The sequence below is a fragment of the Ursus maritimus genome, unplaced genomic scaffold, assembly GCF_017311325.1.
Source record: "Ursus maritimus isolate PB19 unplaced genomic scaffold, ASM1731132v1 scaffold_1, whole genome shotgun sequence".
NCBI lineage: Eukaryota > Metazoa > Chordata > Mammalia > Carnivora > Ursidae > Ursus > Ursus maritimus.
In genome coordinates this window covers 54,132,352-54,151,067 of record NW_024423343.1, presented here as the reverse complement: position 1 = coordinate 54,151,067, position 18,716 = coordinate 54,132,352, and the positions used below count along the sequence as shown (strand labels likewise).

General features: G+C 43.9%; 1 protein-coding gene across 4 annotated transcripts in view; it reads right to left on the bottom strand.

Moving 5' to 3' along the window:
* The window catches only part of NFE2L2 (nuclear factor, erythroid 2 like 2), a 33,317-nt gene that overhangs the window by 1,968 nt on the left and 12,633 nt on the right, over positions 1-18,716 (bottom strand). For all 4 annotated transcript variants that reach the window (XM_040643479.1, XM_040643485.1, XM_008687173.2 and 1 more), the window contains 3 exons: positions 2,140-2,406; positions 1,502-1,591; positions 693-884 (listed from right to left, as the gene is read on the bottom strand). In XM_040643479.1, coding sequence (XP_040499413.1) covers positions 693-884; positions 1,502-1,591; positions 2,140-2,406 — 549 coding nt within the window. The remainder of the gene's footprint in view (positions 1-692; positions 885-1,501; positions 1,592-2,139; positions 2,407-18,716) is intronic.

Genomic DNA, 18,716 nt, shown 5'->3' with positions numbered 1-18,716 from the left:
CCACTCCCCCTGCTTGTGTTCTCTCTCTCGCTGGCTGTCTCTATCTCTGTTGAATAAATAAATAAAATCTTTAAAAAAAAAAAATAAAAAAAATAAAAAAAGATTTTATTTTTAAGTAATCTCTACATGCAAAATGGGGCTTAAACTCAACAACCCCAGGATCAAGATTCGCACGCTCCCCTGAGTGACAGGCAGGTGCCGCTGATGGCAAATATTTTTAATAGCTGATAATCTCTATCTGATGGTAAACTCTCTCTCCACCGCTATTCTTTCCAGGCTCTTCTGTAATTCAGATAATTCCCATTTCTAACAGATACTTATGTCTAAGCATACGTATTATTTTCACAGTTCCTAGATCAGACTTCTGGCCTACGAAGACCAGATCTTTCCTCAAGACATCCAGTCCATTTAACTAATAAAAGTGCACCTAAGTGAGCACGGGCAGCTCTCGTGACTGAAGTTTATTTATTTATGTAATCTCTACACCCAGCGTGGGACTCGAACTCTCATCCCCGAAAGAGTCACGCGCTCTACCGACTGAGCCAGCCAGGCGCCCCTCTCATGATTAATTTAAAAGCACCCTCTAATCCTTCCACGAAGTAGGTGGCATGTCAGTAATAACTGGAGTAATTAATTTAAAGACACTTAATATAAAAGTGTCTTTGCATTTACTGATCTTAGATCTTAGTTACCTGCAATTCTGGAATGGATAACAGCTCCTCCCAAACTTGCTCCATGTCCTGCTGCATATCGTCTAGATCAGCAATGACTGACTGAACGACCAGAGTTTGAGGTGACTGAGCCTGAGCAGGAGCGACGAAGGCTGGGTTCTCGATTTGGCTGGGAATATCAGGAACAAGTGACTGAAACGCAGCTGAAGAAACCTGAAATTGACAAAGCGTTGATCTCCGTGAGTCCGCCAGCAACAGTGGAGACGTACACGCCAGGGCCCCCTCACAACACCTGAAACCGGAATTGGCTAACGGTGCTGTGTTTCTCTACTTACAACCACTTATCACCCTGATTTCTAGATAACGAAACACCTCTTTTTTCCCCTGCTCAACTGACTCCAAATTGACCCGTTTACTAGCTTGTTTTATCCTATGCATTTGAAGATAAATTTCAAAATAAGTAATCTTTAGGATTTAAATTTCTATCTCTTGGTAAAAATACCTAGTATAGTGCTTCAAACACAATAAATTTAAAATTGTTAATTGAGCAAGTCTTGGTTTACCCAGCTTGCTTTTTATTCACCAAAATTTATTTCTAAGTACCTATATAACCAATGAGTTGTTTGTTTCCAGGGTTATGCAGATAGAGGGATCTAAGTGGTTTTGGTTTTGTATTGTGTAGCGTTTTTTTTTTAATTGTAAAATTATCTATAGGCTAAGGTTTCTTTGACAAAATTTCCTCCTGAAACACTTTTTTTTAAAATGGGGATACACTTATAGGACGTATTTGGATACAGTTGGGGAGTTTCACTGTTAGCCAAACGCTGTACCTCATTGTCATCTACAAATGGGAATGTCTCTGCCAAAAGCTGCATGCAGTCATCAAAGTACAAAGCATCTGGTTTGGGAATGTGGGCAACCTAGATAAAAGGGAAAGACATAAAAGAAGAAAAAAATTGTTCCGTGTCATACAATGTTTACAATGTAGTTAATCAAACATTTATCTTCTTTCAGAAATGAGTTTACTGTAGTACAGAGCACAGAATCAAACCAACCAGACTATCTGGGTTCCAGTCTTCGCTTTCCCAATTTCTGGAGTGCTCTAAGCAAGTTACTGAGTCTTTGAGCTTCAACTGCTCATCTGTGAACAAAATGCTAGCGATCTGTGCTACTAGCTTTACCACTGCCACCGCTGCGGCTGCTAGATCCTTACATCACGTTTCCACAGCTTACAAAGTGCCGTCATGTAACTGATGCCCCCGTAATCCTTACACAAGTCTGTGAGGTCGGTCGGTCAGTCAGGTACTGAACTCATCAGGAGGCTGAGGCTGGGAAGTTGACTTGATATGGTCATGAAGACACAGTAAAAGGAAAAACTGGAACTCAAAGCCAGATGGTTTAACTCCTGGGCCAGTATTTGTTCCTTAAACCCTGCCATACACCTTCGTAAGAACTGAGTTTTCTGTACCTGGGAGTAGTTGGCAGATCCACTGGTTTCTGATGGGATGCGCTGGGCTGGCTGAATTGGGAGGAATTCACCTGTTTCTTCATCTAGTTGTAACTGAGCAAAAAAAGCCTTCTCTTGCTCCTTTTGGAGTTGTTCTTGTCTTTCCTTTTCAAGTTTTTTCTGTTTTTCGAGCTCATGCTCCTTCCGTCGTTGACTGAAGTCAAATACCTCTCGACTTACCCCAAGATCTATATCTTGCCTCCAAAGTATATCAATTAAATCCATGTCCTGTGTCCAAAAAAAGGAGAGCAAGAAACCACATCGTTTTTAAAATGGCAGATATCATATAATTTACATTATGCCACTGCTGATGGTCGGGCGTAGGGAGACGACAATCTGAATAGGAACACAGATCCAATGTTCTGGAAGGGCACAGTTAATTCCATTCAATGAATCTATTCATTAAAAGAAACAACAACCTACAAACACAGCCATCCATTCTAATCACTTCTTACTTGGACTATTAACGACTGGGTGATAGCAGAGGTCACTGAAGAGCAAAGTAACATGGTGCACATTAAAGCTCATGAATTACAAGAAATCCCACACCTGTTTAACGGAATACAGAAATTAGAGCAAGCACTCCAAGCCACTGGTTTCTTATGAGAAATGAAGTTTGGAAAACATGATCAAATACGTGGAATTTTTTCTAAACCTCAGCAAATATCCATTTTACAGAGGTGGGGGGAACCCTTGTTAAATGCCAATCTAGCAGTTGTGAAATATCACCGTTCTTTGGTATTTCCTACACTGAATTACTTTCCCTCATCATTTCTTGCTACTCTTGTCCCTGTGGCTCATTTATTAAAGCAATTTCCTCTTGACTTGAGTTTTAGCTCCTGAGGCATGAACAAATCAGTAAAGAAAGTTTAGCTAATGGTAATCTTGTGACCCATGAGTGAAGCAAGAGGCTGCTTGAGACAGAGGTAGTACCCATTAGTTTCACTTCTGAGAAATCATAAATAACCCTCTTAAAAAAGTAACACAAAATTAAAAAACAAAAAAACATGGCTTCAGGGAAGGATGGAAGGTACTAAAAGTTTTAAGATATGGGCAGAATCTTCCAATGAGGGAATGGTTATTTTGATTTCTATAACAAAGCTAGGCCTTGGTACCACGTCGAGATTTTCCTAACCACATGTCAAAAGCACATTTTTTTTATTTAGTTAGTTTTTGTTAAAGTCTACACAAATAGGACATTTAAATCATTTTCCATTTAAGACGTCACCTATACTGAAAATAATGAGATTGAGATTAGAAAAATCAAGACATGGGGAGCCTGGGTGGCGCAGTCATTAAGCGTCTGCCTTCGGCTCAGGGCGTGATCCCGGCATTCTGGGATCGAGCCCCACATCAGGCTCCTCTGTTATGAGCCTGCTTCTTCCTCTCCCACTCCCCCTGCTTGTGTTCCCTCTCTCACTCGCTGTCTCTCTCTGTCAAATAAATAAATAAAATCTTTAAAAAAAAAAAAAATCAAGACATGGGGGAAGGGAGCTGGGGCCTGAAGGCAGGTAGACACAGTGTGCACAGCCGTCACATAGGTGTCTGGGTTCTGATGACAGCTGGCAGCACTGGGTTGCCCAGTGTGTCTAGACTCTACTATTCTCTGCCTCCAAGGACAAAAATAACATGGTGGTTGCTTCACTGAGCAGTCGGGCTATTTTTACCCAACAAGGGGGAGCAGGCCACCCAGCCTAAAGGCAGCACAGCTAGATGGAGAGCAGAGGCCACCTCTAGCGCTGGTGATAGAATCCTAAATGCTGTGAAGCCCCACTCATGGGGTTCATCATCATTCCAGCCTTGAGCGGCGCTGCAGAGTGACCGGCACACGTAGTAGGTAACCGTTAGAACAGCATCTGTAGCTCCTTAGAACTGTTCTTAAGCCAACATCTATCAAAGGCTTTCTACATGCCAGGCATTGTTCGAAGTGCTTTACATATATACAAACGAATCCACAAGACGACCATATAAAGATAATATTCTTATTTCACAGATGAAAATACTGAGGTTTAGAAAAAAGGGATCCTGCTAGAAAGTGTACAGGGATATGTCCTGGGCAGCCTCAATCTTGGACTCGTGCTGTTTTAGCCACAAGTTACACTAAAAATATAAAATCTGATCATTGACCAGTGGTTCCCAAATTGGCCAGGATATAAAATCCACTGGCATATATATACTTTGCTTTAAACATCTTGAGATGTTTAAACATGTTGAGATGTTAAGAGAACAGCAACCACAGAGCATTTATTCACACATGGCTATCTCCTCAGGGAGCTCCCCACTAACACAGAGCATGAAAATAATTTCCAGTTTAAAAATGATGTGTTTCCACTTTAATGGACACGTTTATCCAAAGGTAACGTGAAAGACAAAGGCCCAAGGCAGAGAGAAACCTACTTTAAAACTCTGATTTGGTTAGGGCCTACCTTCTTAGTGAATTTAGATACAGCAAGAGTACCCTATCGAGGCTGTTCTCTAAGCTGGAGCTAAGGGACCAAGGTGAGGTCTTCAGACTTTTCACATCCACTAAATGCCAGCACTAAAATTAAAAGAATGTACGGTCACTCCATCTCAGCCGGACTCCAGTCCCTCTCGAAAACCGATCAACAGAAGAGAAAGGCAAACACGTGTCCCGGCAGCTGGGGCCACTCTGGCGCATCCCTTCCTCAAGTCCCCAGAATGCCTCGGCGGGGACTTCTCCTTGTTACGAGATCCCAGGATAAAAAGCAACACCCAGTTTTGATTTTTTTTCGTTAAAGAACTGAAAGAACAGGGCGCCTGGGTGGCTCAGTTGTTAAGCGTCTGCCTTTGGCTCAGGGCGTGATCCCAGAGTCCTGGGATCAAGCCCCACATCGGGCTCCTTGCTCAGTGGGAAGCCTGCTTCTCCCTCTCCCACTCCCCCTGCTTGTGTTCCCTCTCTTGTTGCCTCTCTCTCTGTCAAATTAATAAAATCTTAAAAAAAAAAAAAGAAAAAAAAGAACTGAAAGAACACTGAAGCAGTTTATGCTGCAAATACCTGCTAACAAATCAGACCATTTCAGAGTATTCCCAGAACCCAGCTCTATGGGCTGAAAGAAAATTTCTACTGTAATTTACTCTCAAAAGACCAGTGGCTGTCACACCAAGAGTTGATACAACTCTATTTTTTCCTTTCTTACCCTTTCCTCCCGATGAGCTGTCTTGAGTGGGTTCAGATCGTTTAGCTATAAATTCAGTAGATAACTGTTCTACCCCACCCCATCACACAGACGTTGGTGGATCAAGTGAGACGTGAAAGCGATCGCTCTATAAATGTAAAGTCTATGCAAATGTTGCTATGCATGCTGACCGTGATGGTTCTAGTACTTGCTGTACTATAAGCAAGATCAAACCCAAGGCCAACGGACGGTCAGGAAGCCGTGGACCTAACTGTAGTGGAAGCCTGCAGTAACATTCAGCAGTGAAGCTCCCTGGTTCCTCCTCAGGGAGGGTCCGAAATGGACGACTGGGCTTGTGCAACATGCGTTGAAAACAACACATAACATATGCTTTCGTGTTTACTTTCATGTACCCACATACACCCATTCGATCGTCGCTCAGTTCCTCAGAGGACTACCCTTCAATGCACAGCCAAACGGATTCAATTTTTAAAATTCCCCATAACATGCTCAGAAAAGGACACCCTGATGGATCCTTATCAACAAACAGGAAAAATAAGTCATGAAGCACCATCTGGATCACCTCGTGAGCATCCTACTCTCTGACCGGACACGACGCCGGGCCCAGGAGCCCGAGCTTACGGTCTCCACCAGGAACGCCACCAAAAGATGCTTCGAGCGGCAGCGTCTACTTGTTCTTAAGGCGGACTGGGTAGCCCTCAGTGAGATCCCAGCGAGACCAAAACGGGTTTCGAAGTGTCCTCAGAGGTCTTCCTCTCTGTTTTATAGTTTATTTTTCTGTAATGTTTACTGTTGCTGTGATAAGTCTCTAAAAGAAAACTGCTTAAAAATAAAAGCAAGGGTAGTCTGAACTACCTTGAATTCCTTAAAACAGATGTTCTGATCAAATTTAGAACGAAGCAACAATGGGTTTCTTGTCGTGGCCTTCACATATTATCCTCTGTGTTACTCAAATTTTCACATCATTTTCAGAGGAAAACACCTTCAGGGATCTGACGTTGTATGACATCTTCAAAGCTTTATGTTGAAAATGAGAACTATGTCCACCTAAGACTTGCCGTTGGGAGCCCCACGGCCTCGGGACTGTTCTGTGCTACTCTCACAGGCAGGCAGCGCTTCCTGCAACGAGCCCTGTGACTGGGCACATGACTTCTTCCACAAATGACCCACCCCCACAAAGCTCGTGGGCCATCTAGGAGGAAGGAGTCCGGTGGAGCCCATTAACACACTGGTCAGTGGGGAAGGGAAGTGCCTAAGGAAAAGCTAAAACTGCTCTAATGCACAGAAATCTAAGGCCCTGAGAAAGAACAGCTTCTTACTCCCCAAGCCCCTAAAGAGAAAGGCCACCATGCTAAATGGCAGGTCAGTAGAGCCTGGAAGGAGAAGAAAGCAGGGGGACGGTTTCTACAGCATTCCAACAGGTATTTCCTTAGGACTAGGGAAAAAGCTTCCGAGGGCAACGCAGGCGCTGGCTGTGAGCCTTCACATGCCATACGGAGCCACTCAGTGTCTGAATTTTTTGTTGTTGTCCTTTAGTGATTCCTGAGCGTGTTGCGAATTATGCTGCTAGCTTGGCTTACACAAAAGATGACAATTTAATAAGAAACATAAATGTTTGACAATTCGCATTAAATCACCATCTGGTCCAACGGAAATAGTCATATTTAAAATGTTTATATCATCATTTGCCATCTGTGTAATCTATTACATGTCTTATGGGGAATCTGAAGTTGGATTATTAACTCATACCACTTCGAAACAAACATCTTTGTTCCAGGATAAAGAGAAAGGCCTTGAACAAATCAGCATTTTTCATACTCAGATGATCCAAAAAAAATTAGAAAAGATAAGGCAAGATGGCATAATCTCCTGTTAAATTAAGTAATTCTGTAAACTGAGGCTTTGGGAAATACCTGAAATGAAAAATAAAATGGCTTCTATAATATATTCACACATGTAAATGAGGCCTGCAGCTCTCAACCCACTGCCCTCCCCTCCCTCTCCCACCCTTTATTTTGTCTTGAAGATGGGAAGGAGGTGGGAGGCTTGCTTCTAAAAATAAATTTCACCAATACACTTAAAAAAAAAATTAACTGCACAGATTACTAAGCTTGTAAACAGAAAATGAAAACTTTCAATTTTACTAGGTAAGCATGAAACCATGTCTCCAGCTACTCCTTAAAATCATGTATTTCCAGGGGCACCTGAGTGGCTCGTCAGTTGACCGTCTGCCTTGGCTCAGGTCATGATCCCAGGGTCCCCGCGTTGGGCTCCCTGCTCGGTGGGGAGTCTGTTTCTCCCTCTCCCTCTGTCCCCCAGCTTGTGCTCTCTCTCTCTATCTCAAATAGGTAAAATCTTAAAAAAAAAAATGTATTTCCATTAAGAAAATAAGTCTTTTAAAGTTTATTCTCCCTGAGATCTTTCAATCAAATATTAATTATTGGCATTCAGAGTCTAATTTATTTTTTTCAGTAATTTCTTTTCCCTATCCATGTCAGTCTTTAGATTATGCCCAGGTGGGTTATATTACTCACCTGAAAATGAAATCTGGTTTAATATTTTCTCCATAGAAGCTGCTCAAATATTTTTGAGCAAAACCAGATGGAACATGAATCCTATCCCATCGTCCAACATGAAGAGCTATACTTGGCTACAACACAACCCAGGGTATGCTCAAATTCTGAAGAATTGATAAAACAACAACAAATCTCTCCTTGATTCATAAGTCACAGTCCCTACTAAATAAAGTAAAATGACAACAAGCAGGTGTAGTTTTAAAATACATCTCACTGATGACTATTACATTTCATAAATATTTATCTGCCCATTTTACTTCTCTTAGCTTCTCTCCTACTGCTTCATTACAAGACACGCAACACAACACCAGTTGTTTTTCCAGCGAGCATTCTAGAGAAGGCAGATGATAGGTTATTCTTTATCGTTTGCCCACATTCAGGCACTTTTGGTTCTATTGGACTGATGTGCTAACGTTTAAATATATTTGCTACAATAATTTAGGTAAGAGTCACAAACAGTGTGTGTGTGTGTGTGTGTGTGTGTGTGTACACACATGTAAAATCACAGAATGTTAGACGTGGAAGGGGCCTTTCAGCTGTCTAGGCCAAGTGTAAATGCCACTGAGTTAACTTCTGTGTAACTACAGCTCCATTTTAAAAAATAACGGGCCTAGCAAAAAGTCGTATGTTGGCAGAGACTCCAAGCAGGTAGCTAACAGTTACCACTAGTCCAAGTTTTCCTTCTAGAGAAATCTTGTAAGGATTATTTCCCCAATCTTCAACAACCAGTGATTTCTGACAATAAAAATTCTCCCCAATACACCAAGAGATCATGAGTTTGCTCTTCCCTGAGGGGTGGTACCGTCCTTCTGCCCTTTTGTCTTTCAACTAGAAAATGGTCCTGTTTCCTGAGTCTGGCACGTTACTACGCACAGACATTTTCATGGGCTGTTTCCTGTTCACAAACAAGTTTCTCAGCAATGACTCAATCTAAGAAATATGATCCAGCCAGTTTACTGGAACTCTCACCCATTATACTTGTCTGTAAGCTGCAAACACAAGGCAAAGATAAAGCAAAACTGGAGAGTGAAGAGAATCGGAACTTGGACTGCTGATTTTCTCAGGAGGTACATATGTGTTTAGCCACAAGAAGTCAGAAACGACACTGAATTTCCAAAAGGGTAGGTGATCCCACCTGCTACAAAGAGTGCACAGCTCCCACTCATCCACGAGCAGTTTCACACCTGCACCCCAACAGACCTCTTATCTGGTGGTCCGTATGGGAGTGGACACTGCCACCAGGCCTGAGAGGGCTTCTCAGAGGGTTTATCCTGAGTTTGCCAGGAGAATGGCTCGGTTTGATAAGCAAACTTCAGGATACATTTTTCTAATCTCTTTTGCATTTTTTTTAAACAAGCCATAGATACACATTCAGTTCTGGACGCTGTTCTTCACACACGAAAGGAACTCTGTGAGTAGGTCTCCCATCACCATTAGAATGATTCTACTGGGGGGACGCCTGGGTGGCTCAACCGGTTAAGCGGCAGGCAGCTCAGGTATGATCCCAGGGTCCTGGGATCGAGTCCACGTCTGCTTCTCCCGCTGCCTGCCGCTACCCCTGCTTGTGCTCTCTCTGTCTCTGACCAATAAATAAATAAAATCTTTAAAATAAAAAAAAAAAGAATGATTGTACTGGGAAATACACCACATCAACACACGCACGTGTGCGCCCCAAAAGAACCTTCAGGAGCACTGGCTCTAACTCTTCCACCTACTTTACCTAAGGTTCACTGAAACTCACTGGATGTGGACTCACCACGTGGCTCGGCTCTCCACGGTGAGGTCAACAGCCCTGCCTGCCCACCCTGGGTGCCTTCCTCCGACAGGGCGTCCGCCAGGACGGAGAGCAGTGCTCCAGCGTGCCTCAACTGCTGGGGCTCTTTACAGCCACTTCCGCTACTTCTAAACACCCTGTGTGGTCCACCTGCTTTGCGTCCTGCATTTTTTTTTTTAAGATTTTATTTGACAGAGCTAGCGCACGAGCAAGGAGAGCGGCAGGCGGAGGGAGAAGCAGGCTCCCCGCTGAGCAGGGAGCCCATGGGGCTTGATCCCAGGACCCTGGGATCGTGACCCGAGCTGAAGGCAGCCGTGTAACCGACTGAGCCACCTAGGCAGCCTGGGTCTTGCATTTGTAAAAAGAAATTATTTATTTCAATCTTAAAGCTCCTTTTCAGATTTCACTGCCTACCGTTAGCTTTAGAAAGTAAGAGTCAGGGGAGTCACCCGGGCTTGGAGGCTGGGTGCGTACTGTAACTGGCTGACCGCCGCTAGCCAGAGACCTTGTCTGCCATGGTGGGGGTAGGGGCTGAATATGAGATACAGCTATATTATATGTGGTAATACATATAAACCATCTAAAACCCAAGGGTTTTTTTTTAACTGTAGGTTCTGTTAAAATACATTCTAAGGGGTCTGGTTTTTTTTGCATGTTCTCTTTTGAGTATGAAATATTTCTTGAAATAATGAGCCACTAATGTCTAAAACCTCATTTTACTAGGATGGTGGTAGTTATAATACAGGTGGTGGGTCAAGATCAACAAGATTAGTGCACGTAACTACCCAAATGGATCACCTCTCCATCGCCCCATCTCCGCATCTAATCCACATATACGGATCACCTCTCAGGTCCCGGTAACTGTACAGAAATAAGTCAGTCTCTGATCTCAGTCTGGACACCATGAGAAGCATACAGGACCCAAGGCAGCATGACGGGAAGTATCACTGAACTGCAGAGACAGACCTCACAGAGGTCACAACCAACATAAAGTCACAACTGTGTGAATGTGAATGTCCCCCATTCGATAAACAACGGTTGTACCTGGTTTCCAAAGGTCTAATTCAAGGAAACATTTAAATGCAAAGGAGGTTATGCAGGTGGAGAGAACACAGAACAATGGTGGCGGTAATGTGTTACCCCTCTCCCCACGGAGGCTCAGATTCTCTAGCACAAGGCCAATTCTCAGACCCAGAGACTTCCTCCCCACATATGGACTTCTCCGTCAGCATGACTCATGTCAGCTGAGCTGGGTATTACCGCTAATGCCACACTGTCACGGAATGCTACAACTGGAAGGGACCACAGGACTCACCGACAGCCCCTTTCATTTTCCCAACAGGGCAGCAGGCCAGAGGATGAAATGACTTGCCCCAAGGTCAGAGGTCAAGGATTCCAAAACCACCAACCTCTCTAACTTTACAACTCTTCCAAGTTACTTGGCAGAGGGGAAAAGACACATCGATACATTTTTGCTCCATCTTAATTTTTAAACGAACCTCTCTTGCTCTAACTTACCAGCCTGCAGGTTTCTATTACAGCTGGTGTTGGCCAAGCACTCAGGGCAGACAGGGGTATTCGAGGGCAGTATCTCATTCCAGCTTCACTGCAGTGCCCAAGGGAGTTGGTTTATCTTCATTTAGGGATGAACATATTTAGGCTTTGGGCACAGAGCAACCCTGCCCCAAATCACATGTCTGGCAAGTGGCAGAGCCAGGACTCCAACCCAGAAGGGACTCTGGGCCTGCCAGCTCTTCCCAAGCCGTGGGGCTGCTCCCCGGCATTCACACCTCAACAGGAGAAGGTCTGGAAACTGCTTTAGCCCCAGTGCCCTCTCCCCAGGCAGCACACGAAGATTTGGAAGCTGTCCCTCTTTACACTCAGACCTGCCTGTCCTGATGACTCCCGGGTAAATCAGGTGCACTTCGCCGCACCAGGAGAGGTTTGCATTTAAATCTACCTTCCCATAAAGACAGCAGTCACCCCATACTTTTTCTCTCTTATCTGGGCTTTCTTACAAAGGTCTGACTCAACTGTGAACTCCTTTAGGGCATGACAATGTCTTTTTTTAAAAACAGGTAACACATGTATATGTGGTACAATATTTAAAAGATGCAAAAGTAGGGGCGCCTGGGTGGCACAGCGGTTAAGCGTCTGCCTTCAGCTCAGGGCGTGATCCCGGCGTTATGGGATCGAGCCCCACATCAGGCTCCTCCGCTATGAGCCTGCTTCTTCCTCTCCCACTCCCCCTGCTTGTGTTCCCTCTCTCGCTGGCTGTCTCTATCTCTGTCGAATAAATAAATAAAATCTTTAAAAAAATAAAAGATGCAAATGTAATCTCCCAGTTACCCTTCCCAAAGGCAACTGCTGACATCAATTTTTTGTGTTTTCTTAGGAAGATATTCTATTAAATACACACAAATAGCATATAATCACTGTGTTCCACACTTACTAATGTATTTTAGGGACAGTTCTAAATCAGGGCATAGAAATGTTCTATTATTATTATTTTTGAAGATTTTATTTTTCAGTAATCTTTTTTCTTTTTTTTAAGATTTTATTTATTTGACAGACAGAGAGAGACAGTAAGAGAGGGAACACAAGCAGGGGGAGTGGGAGAGGGAGAAGCAGGCTTCCCGCTGAGCAGGGAGCCCAATGCGGGGCTTGATTCCAGGACCCCGGGATCATGACCTGAGCTGAAGGCAGATGCTTAACGACTGAGCCACCCAGGCGCCCCTATTTTTAAGTAATCTCTACACCCAATGTGCAGCTTGAACTTACAACCCTGAGACTGAGTCACATGCTTCACCGATGAAGCCAACCAGGCTCCTGTTCCAGTATTTTTAATGGCTGAGCAGTATTTCATCATAAAGATGCACTAGAACAATATATTATTTAATAACATAACTATTTAATTAGTCCCTCCTTGGGTTTTTAAGTTCTTTCGGATCTTTTACTACTACAAATAATACCATAACGAATATCCTTGTACGTAAATCATCCCATAAAAGTGGTGAAGACATCTGTGGAATAAAGAATTATAAGTGGAACTGCTGGGTCAAACAGTCCAGCTGACCCTTGAACAACGTGGGAGTTAGTGGCACTAAGCCCCCACGTGGTCAAAAATCCACGTGTAACTTTTGACCAGAAGCCTCACAGGTAACAAACAGTAGATTAACACGTTTTGTATGTTCTGTGCGTTATATTATTATATTCTTACAATAAAGAAAACTAGAGAAAAGAAAATGTTATTAAGAAAATCAGAAGAGAAAATACATGTAGCCGGAAACATCTTTGTTTATGCGGACCCGTACAGTACAGTTGAAACCTGTGTTGTTCAAGGGTTAACTGCTCATGCATCTGTAATTATGACAGATATTGCCGAACAGCTCTAACACAGTGGTTGTGCCTTTCGCACTCACCCCAGCAACGTGCGGAGTGCCCATTTCCCACTCGTGTATCCTGCATACCTTACATCATACTGGCACACGGTACCCTTACGATAAACATGTATCAACTGTACAAGGTCTCCTATATTAATTCCAGAATCATTCCAAAACCAGCCCCTCCCTCTACATTTTACCAATGAAGTTAAGGCTAAAGCTGAGAATAAACATTACAGTTGGCTGGCTAGCAAGCAGCACTTCTTTAACCACCAGTCCCTGTCCAGACTTGCTCCTGCCAACTTAACCTTGGTTGATGCCTTTGGAACTAGTGGAACATCTGCAGAAGCAAGAAGTGGAGAGGCTGTGGTACACATAGGTAAGACAGAGGCTGGGCCAGGTCTCAACAGCTGAAATACCACAGCATGTCAGGCAGAACCAAAAACCTCTGCCTTTCTCACAGAGAAGGCAAACGTCAAAGGGAAAAAGCAAGTCCAGCCTAGTTGACGCCTCTCCCAAGTTCTTAAAGACCAGGAGAAAGCATTCTTTCTAGGGACAAGTCTCTCAGGAACAGATGTTTCTTGGTCATTAAATTACATTTAGAGGACGCAATGGCCTAAGGAAAGCTGACTGTGATCCTGGAGACCACAGTCCAAACCCCAGGTTTACAAATGAGGTTCCTGAGGCCACGAGATGCTAAATGAGTAACTGTCCCTAGGTCTCATTTGATGAAGCAGAACCAAGGAGGGGTCATATGGTCAACCTAATACAAATTAGATTTTAAGGTACTTTCTATTGCAACGTCTATTACTTAGGACTCATGAAATATTAGGAATTACTCTGAAAACAGACCTTCACAAAACTGTTGTGTGGCACTGAACCCTGCAGCCAAATTAATGGCCTATAAAACCCTGTTATTTGACCAATGTCTAACATGCATTCTTCTGTGCAGAACTTTCCTTCTACCACCTCCAAATTTCCTGAAGACTGTGCCCCTGCTCAACTCGTCGGAACTAAGCCCCTTCAGGCAGATCATCTCTGCTACCACAACAAAAGCAACTCAGAATCAACATGGAGCCCCCAAATCCCCAAATCACAGAGACAAGGCCATGTACCCAGCACTAAATACACATTCCAAACTTGATGGAATCATCCAACGGTTCACTGAGAACAAGTGTGATCCAAGAGATAGTTCTACACTGCTCTGGAGAAAGAAAACCGTTGACGACAGTAGCCCATACATTTTATAGTGCTTTAAGATCAGAAAACACTTTCACGAGCATTCTTTTTCATTTTTTTCATTTTTGAGGGAGAGAGGAGGCGAGCACACATGCCCACCAGCGAGGTGCAGAGGGGTAGGGAGAGGGAGACAGAGAATCTTAAGCAGACTCCACACCCAGGGTGGAGCCCACACAGGGCTCTTGATCTCACAACCCTTGAGATCATGACCAGAGCGGAAATGAAGAGTCAGACCGTAACCAACTGAGCCACCCAGGTGCGCCTCACGTGCATTCTTATGTCATTTAATCCTCACACTACTCTGTGTGAAGATCAGTGGGATGAAGAAACTGAGGTTGAGATAGGCTGTCAAAGGTCACACAATTGTCACCTGCATTTTAGGCAGAAGCAGCCTCCCCTAATCTGATGGACATATTCATAAATCAAATCACCATTTGGTAAATCATAATGCCTCCCTTTCTTCTTCCAAGCCTCAAAATACAAATAAAATTCGGGTTTGTTCTAAGGGTGTTCCTTGTACTTTGTTGGTGGCTTCTTCCTTCAAATCAGTTTTGTTACCCTTGTAAGAAAACAGTACCATAAAACAGGCCTTGACTTTTACCAAATGACCTAAGACAACCTACCTAAATAATAAACACACGAAGTCAAGCTCAGTCTTTTTCTCAAGGACAACAGCTGTGGGTCTGGTTTAAAATCTTCTGGCTTTGGGAAAACGACTTCTTAAAGTATGACAGCCAGATGTGAGGAGGTTCCCAAAGTAAATGTTCACACAAAGCGTGGGAATTATTTTTACCTTATTACTACTCCCCATGATTGTATCATTATACAGCCCAACGAAAATACATGTCAAACACGGAATCGACCATCCTGTCCACTGGTAGGCAAAGCAAAAAAATTATTTTTCCTTACCATCAAAAATAATTTTTTTCTTTTTTTGAAAATTTTATTTATTTATTTGACAGGGAGAGCGAGCACAAGCAGTGGGAGCGTCAGGCAGAGGGAGAGGGAGAAGCAGGTTCCCTGCTGAGCAGGGAGCCGGATGCAGGACTCGATCCCGGGACCCTGAGATCACCACCTGAGCAAAAGGCAGACACTTAACTGACTGAGGCACCCAGGCGCCCTGAAAAGAAAGTCCTTTTCTTCAGTCTGGATCTGGGGGAAATTTAAGTTCTTTGCACCCCGGACACGCACCAACTTTCCAAGGCCACGCTACCCGAGGCAGTAGGCTATCAAGAACACCCGTTTCCGGTCCCCATCTAGTCATGCCATCTTACAGTACCTTTTAGCCTCGCGTTCTTCCTCTGCCAAAGGACATGGCTGGGTTAGGTAACTCCTAAGATCCCTTCCTCTAAATACCTCTGATTCTATGATGTCCAAAATGTAAGTCTGAAATCTAATTTGGAATTTTAAGACAAGCTAATTTTGGCTACCTGTAATAGATGCTCTAAAGCTGTACTGTGCAGTAGAAATACAAGGCAAACCACGTGTATCATTTAGAAATGTGTAGTAGCCATACTATAAAGACCAAAGAAGAAACAAGTGAATTTCATTTTAACAGTATATTTAATCCAATACACCAAAAAATTATTTTAACACGTAACAAAATTTAAAATTATCAGTGAGGTATCAGAAGTGGTAACACACTCAATAAACACCACAACAAATCTCATGGATATGATCACGAAATGTACTCCCAGAATAAAATTATATTAAACAAAAGATCTTAACACTGTTTGTTTTTAAATTTAAATAAAAATTCCTTGAAATTAAAAATTCAGTTTCTCAGCTGCTTTAGCCCCATTTCAAGTGCTCCAAAGTGACAAGTGGTTCATGATGGTGCAGCTCCATGGAAGCTTATAAAGTCAGCCCTCCACACTCCTATGGGGGGAATTCTATTGAACCAATCTTTTCTGATTTGCAAATTACTTCCTGGGGATACAATGGGAACATTAAGTCTTCCAAACCTCACTAGGTCGTATTTACACTGCTAGCGATTAGTTGTAAAAAGCACTACAGTGACCTTCAAGTGTTCGTGTAAGTCTGAATGCCTAAAGGGGCTCTTAACGACTGATGGCACCTTGATGGTCCGTTACTCGGCACTTGCCAGTCCAGAAGCCACACAACTACCAGACTATTGCAAAGGTCATCTGAAGAATGGAGAGAAACGGGGGGCTTAGGTGATGGGAAAGCACTAGATGTTCCAACTAAGGATATGAACTAGGCTGAGTTTGGAAACTATATTTCAGCTACTGTCACATGCAGAGGCTTGAAGATGCACGACACCCGCAGCTGCTGTCAACCGCCAGGCAGCATCCAGACCTCGCACAGCAAAACTGTAACTGGTGTATGTCTCCCAGCTCATGCTCTTAAGATCAGTAGAGAAATCTTTCATTTTCCTTAATGCAAATCTTTTCAATTCACTTGTTAAATGAATATGTAGGGACAACGGTTACCTGGTGAGCCTTCGCCTTAAGATTTGAGAATCAAAGATCACAGTGCCTGCCGCAGGATTCTGACTCCAGATAAAGAGAGGTACGACACAATCTAAGTAATACTAATGACAACGGCTACTTATTGGGCACTGTCTACGTGGTCAACATTTCCGCACGTACTGGTGTCTATTACCTCATTTACTCACAGCAATCTGCTAGGCAGGCGGCATTATAATCATCGCCCTTTTGGAGGGAGGAAACTGAAGCACAAAGAGGTTAAGTCATTTTGCCTGAGGACCCCCCTCTACTAAATGACAATGAGATCCAACCCAGGTGCATGTCACAGAAGCACTCAAATACCACGAGCTTTTCTTCAGAACAACCTAGGTCTCTCAGGGGAGACTGCCCAGTGTGGTACCAGTTAGGGCTCTGCTGTTAACTAGCTGCACTGACTAGCTTGCACCTCGCCACCCTATCAGGAATAACCGGGACACTAACACTAGCCCTACAGAGTTGTTTTCCACAGGAAAAAAAAGTATGTAATGCCCCTTAAAAATATAAAGGACAACCAGGGGTGAGGTATTAAAACTTAATAAATTCAACTCCTGTTGCGATGTCAAATGAACACGAGAAGCATCTAACTTTTAGGCTTCTGGGTGGAACTACTGTATAAAAAATAGAAGGTGAGGTCATAATTTATTTACATACAGACATCTGCATGGCAACATCAGAGAGTAGTGAATGTAGAAGTTTTCAGCTGTGTCCTCTCCCCTCAAGGGTCTTCCAGAAGGTCTTCTCTCCCTTTACCACTCTACCCCACCCCCCTTTTTTAAGGCCAGAGTCATTCGGGGTAGCTATTACAAAAGGAACATTTCAGTCCTGAAAGACTAAAAGAAGGGGTAGCATTGGGAGGAGGACAACACTGCAGGGTCAGCTCAGTTCATATTTGGATCTGGCCTTCTACTAATATACTTCTATTCCCCAAACGCTTTCTGTTTGTTCAACTTGCCTGTGGACACTGCTCCTTTTCTAGGCCCAGAACCCCAGAGTAAGAAATTCTGCCACAAGTGAAGGAGTCTGTCTGGGAAGGAGTTCAATGAGACGGCTTATCAATGCACATCAGTACAGGGAATCTGGCGGGTAGGCTGCAGGGTCCCCCACGGGAGACCGGGGCAGCAGGCAGCCCTCTGCAGTCACAGGGGGCACATAAAGTCTTGCCATGGACTGGTTTTCTGTCTCTGGAGACTTCAGTGCCCAACGTGAGGGACATGCAGAGGGAGGACCACAGGAGAGTAAGTTTATAGCGAAGAACAAAAACGGGCATGAATGTTTATGCTTCTACACAGCTAGAATTCAAGGAGGGTTTTTTTTTCAGGTGTGCCAAAGAAATCTCAGCCCCCCACAACAAACATCCCTGACAGAGAAGAGACACATCGTGGGAACAATAAACACAGCCACCGTTTGTCCAACGTGCGCAGTGTGCTCGGTCTCGTGGCTAGTTCTTCTCTGGCTTAACTGTCAGAGCGCCACGGTAGGGGTCCTCCACGTTGCAGTGATGATGAAACCGAAGCACATCCCACCACAATGTCCATCAGCTTAACCGCTCTGGGCCTCGGTTCTCTGCCTACAAAACAGGGATCATGTCCACCTCACCGGGCAGAGTCAGGAGCGCACAGGACGAGATCGGTGTGCTGAAGCATCAACACCCTGGCCAGCACTGGGAAGAGCCCGACAGACCTCAGCTGCCATCACCGAGAGCGTCAGATGCCCACCTCTGTCAGCTTGGGGCTTACAAGCAAAGCACTCGGGGGAGGAAAAAAAAGAGAGGATACTGTCGGTTCTTTCTTCTCTTGGGTGAATACTGCTAATCACGGGGCTTGAAAGCCAAGGATGAGACTGTAACAGTTGAAAAGGCAGTAAGAGTGCTTTGATCTTAGAGGAGGGCTCTGTACCACCTTGGAGAAGAAAACAATCCA